The sequence below is a fragment of the Coffea eugenioides genome, chromosome 2, assembly GCF_003713205.1.
Source record: "Coffea eugenioides isolate CCC68of chromosome 2, Ceug_1.0, whole genome shotgun sequence".
NCBI lineage: Eukaryota > Viridiplantae > Streptophyta > Magnoliopsida > Gentianales > Rubiaceae > Coffea > Coffea eugenioides.
In genome coordinates, this window is record NC_040036.1 from 41,150,288 (window position 1) to 41,154,323 (window position 4,036).

The 4,036-nt window shown below is 34.6% G+C and overlaps 1 protein-coding gene across 1 annotated transcript; it reads right to left on the reverse strand.

Moving 5' to 3' along the window:
- Positions 1–2,782: 2,782 nt before the first annotated feature.
- On the reverse strand, positions 2,783–3,759 carry LOC113759732 (40S ribosomal protein S4-like). Its single transcript, XM_027302302.1, has 2 exons — positions 3,738–3,759; positions 2,783–3,261 (listed from the first exon to the last, which is right to left on the reverse strand). The coding sequence occupies exons 1-2, from the start codon at positions 3,757–3,759 to the stop codon at positions 2,783–2,785; spliced, it is 501 nt and encodes a 166-aa protein (XP_027158103.1).
- Positions 3,760–4,036: the final 277 nt, after the last annotated feature.

Genomic DNA, 4,036 nt, shown 5'->3' on the forward strand with positions numbered 1-4,036 from the left:
CCCATATGTAATACACCAATTCTATTATTTCTATTATGGCACCCTAGCTTTTACAATTTAGCCCCTATTTATTTATTAGGAAATTGCAAATGGTATCTTGATAAACTATGCATAAATATTTTATAATTTTCTCAAACTTAAGTAATAATTTGTTATAAACTCTAAAGATATATCTTTCATTACAATAGTTATAAGGCAGGCAGGTCTTTTTATCAGTAGAATAAGAAATTTATGCCTGATTTATCGTTTGTACTACATGCCAAGTAGTATTAGCAAAGGAATAACAAAGTACTACAAAGTAATTAACAAAATAGCCTTCAAGGAGTGTAGTTTATGGGCAAATGAGCATTATCTATTCAAAGTACCAACTTTTTATGGGCATTTTACTCTCAAACATATAATTTATGATAAATTTATAAATATTTGTAATTAAAATTCAAAAAGTGTTACACTGATTTCTTACAAAACGAAAACTGGCAGGTTATCTTTTCAACATAAATTAAATTTTTTTAAAAAAAGAAATGGCCCATAAAGTACCAACTCTTTGTGGGTTTCCTCCATTACATGAACAAATATTCTGCTCTTTATGGGCATTTTACTCCGAATCATTTAATTTATGTTAAATACATAAATGTTTGTAAGTAAAATTCAAAAAGTGTTGCACTAATATTTTTATAAAAGGGAAACTGGTAGGTTTTGTATTTAACATAAATTAAACATGTGAAAGCAAAAAAAAAAGAAATTACCCATAAATCTATATCTTGCAAATCTATTACAAGAAATTTGGTCATTAGTGACAACCAATTGTTATTCTGTTTTTGCTCTCTAATGATTTTTTTAACTATTAGGAACTCAAATTTTGTCATGTAAATTAATATTAGTGCAATAATTTGAAGTGAAATTAACCATTTGAAACAAATCATCTCTCCTTATTATAAAATAAAAAAAATTCTGGAGTTTTGGGCAAAAATAATGAAAAGAAAGATAAGTAAGTTGTAATTTAGTTCACAATTTTGAGAAAGTGATATCAATATTAATATGGGATAAACCGTTTGATATCATAAAAAAATTACCTATTATGAATATTTTTACAAAAATATTTAAAAGTTGCAAGTAATAATATATTAGTAAAATATTAATTCAAAACTAAAAAACTTGGGTTGAAATTTTGGTACGAGTAGGGGGGGAAATGTAAGGAATTGAAATTTAATTCAAAGTCAATAGTTTGAGGAGAAGCGCGGAATTGACTTGAACACTTAGTGAAACCAACAACTCGCGGTCATGTTTAGTTATTCACCGAACAAAACACTACCTGCCATGAGCCAACAGCCAACAAGCAACACTTAGAACCAAAAAACACACTGCTCCTCATCTCTGCCGAGAACCAAAAAACACACTGCTCATCTCTGCCGGAAACATCTCCTCGCCGAGAACCAAGAAACATCTCCTCGCCATCTGGTAATCGATCTTGGCTCGGAAATGATGAAATAGAAGACCACATTTAGCAGCAACTCTCTACAAAAAAAGGTATGTTGATTCTCTTTTGCCTCCCTAATTTTCCCCCGAATGGTTTGCCCTAATTAATTTTTTTGCCAAAAATTTCAGTCCAGTTTTTTGGGTTTCATTTGATTTATGGATGGCGGCATCTCCTCCTTTTGGAATATGCTTACTTGTGGGTTTTACCCTTATTAATTTTTGGTCAACATTTTCTTGTACAAGATAAAAGGCTTTAGTGGGATTGGATTGTGGGTATGTATGGGTTCGTAATAGGCCGCGGAAGGCAAATGCAATCTTGTATTTTCATTACCTAAATTCTGACCCTGAGGGACTTTTTAAGATCTTTGTTTTTTTGGCCCCATTAAGAATTTCAGTTTGAAGAATTTGTTGAATGTATGGAACTTAGCATTACTACTGCTACTGTATTTGCTCAAAAGATGAAACTTGATTTTACCTATAAAATTTGTTAACGAATGCTGTAATTAATGAGCTTTCGCTTGGATGTAAACAATCTGATTGATGTTGAAAAGTAGAGTGCCCGCACATCATGTTGGTAGTGCTTTTTCTTTTTTATTCCTTCTTCGCTTTTTAGTTTTGTTTCATTGTTTTGTGTTATTCATTTAGCTTTTGGAGTTTGTATGTTTGACTTGAACACCTAATGAGTGATAAGAGCTGAAGCAGTTTGAATTTAGAGGAGTCCTTAGAGCGACAGGATTGAGTCTTAAGAGAAAAAAAAGGTTTATGGGGCTGGAATAACTGTTTGCTGGGGAGGGAAACCTATTTGATTCGAGTTTGTTGGTCGTAGTACCCTCTAACCAAAAAAACAAAAAAATCCAGTGTTGATTCGCTGCCAGAGTCATTAAGGGCTAAGCTGGACTAAGTTCGATGCTTATCCATCCATTAACCAGGTTTTGTTACTTAGTTGGACAGATTCTGATAAACTTAGCTAAAAAGTGGGAATGAGTGAAAGTTGAACACTGTAGGGGCACATAATCCTTGTTTGCTTGTGGCACAGAATACTGCTAATTAATATACATACAAAAGAACATCAATGGCGGCACATTATCAGAAACTAGTCATATAACTATATGTATTTTTTTTTAAACCTGTAACTGTAGGGTTCTAGATAGCAGTGCAATCACCGTGCCAACACAAATATTTAATGTCCAAAACTGTAACTAAACAAGACAAATAAAACATTAAACCCAACTCAAAAATTGCAACATCTTAATACTAGTTTTGCAAGTAAAATGTTACCCTCCGAAAGATGCTAGTAGTAGAAAAATTAGGCAGTAGTAGCCGCCTGGGCAGCAATCCTTTTCCTTTGTTCCTCTATAACTGACAACTTGATACCTTTCTCCTTTGGAAGAGACACCCAGGGCTTTGCACCTTTTCCAATGATGAAGACATTACCAAGACGAGTAGCAAACTCGTGACCTGTGGCATCTTGGACATGGATGGTCTCAAAGCTTCCCTTATGTTTCTCTCTATTCTTGATTACTCCAACCCAACCTCTGTTCCTTCCCCCAGTCACCATGACAACATTCCCAACATCAAACTTGATGAATTCAGTAATCTTGTTGTTCTCCAGGTCAAGTTTGATGGTGTCATTGGCCTTGATGAGTGGGTCTGGGTAACGAATGGTACGACCATCATAGGTATTCAGGTATGGAATGCCCTTCTGTCCAAACTGTCCTGATCGAACCTTACACAGCTTAAACTTTGCCTCCTCATCCCTGAAACTTCTGGTTTGATTAGCTGGCCCTGGCTATGTTGCTAACTAAGCTGATATGGTGATCATTGTCTGTGTGGCCCGGGATACAGTAGTGCTTGCCAAGAAAATCTCACAAGACTCCAGAATTAATTCCTATCTGCCTTACATTGTGTTTTGCATTGCACACAGCCTCCTCACATGCTTACATTCTGATTCTTCAGCTAAACATGCCAGGAAAATGGATGATTTTTTTGTTGATGATGATGAGATTCAGCAATTGAGCTCGAGTGAAGATGAAAGTGAAAAATTTGTAGAAAGTGATGACTATGAGTCTGACTAACGATGTTGTAAATAACATTTTCAGTTTCTATTTATAGTTACCATGTAACTTTTGGTTCAAATCAAGTGTATTTCTTATCTTGAATTATTTTTAGTCACTCTTATCTTCTAATTTGCAATATCTATTGTAAAATACAAGGCATATTAATTAAGTTCCTCCTTCGGGTGAGCATGCTGGTAATTGTACCTTGTCCTGGCTTTTTAGACATATTTAGTCTAAATGCATGGCTGATTGATATCTTTTTATCATGTAGTTACATGGCTGGGCCAGGGAAGAAAGGAAAATGTCCTATGCGACCAACTCGAGGTGCTGAAATACCTAATGCAGCAGAAGCTAGAGAAAAAATAGGTGAACAGGTGATGAAAATTGACTTTGCTATGTACTCGTACCTTCACTTCTTTATACCATTGGTTTTAAACAATTAAGCATCTGCCCTGCTGTGTATTTCTTACTTCACTATAGCAAGTTGGTGGCCCAAAAGGTAG

What these genes read in the sequence shown, in the direction of transcription:
- LOC113759732 (XM_027302302.1), bottom strand. Translation starts at nt 3,759, where the DNA reads ATGTCTAAAAAGCCAGGACAAG. An exon ending in GTCTAAAAAGCCAGGACAAG is followed by an intron (nt 3,262 to 3,737) that starts GTACAATTACCA and finishes CAACATAGCCAG; the next exon opens with GGCCAGCTAATCAAACCAGA.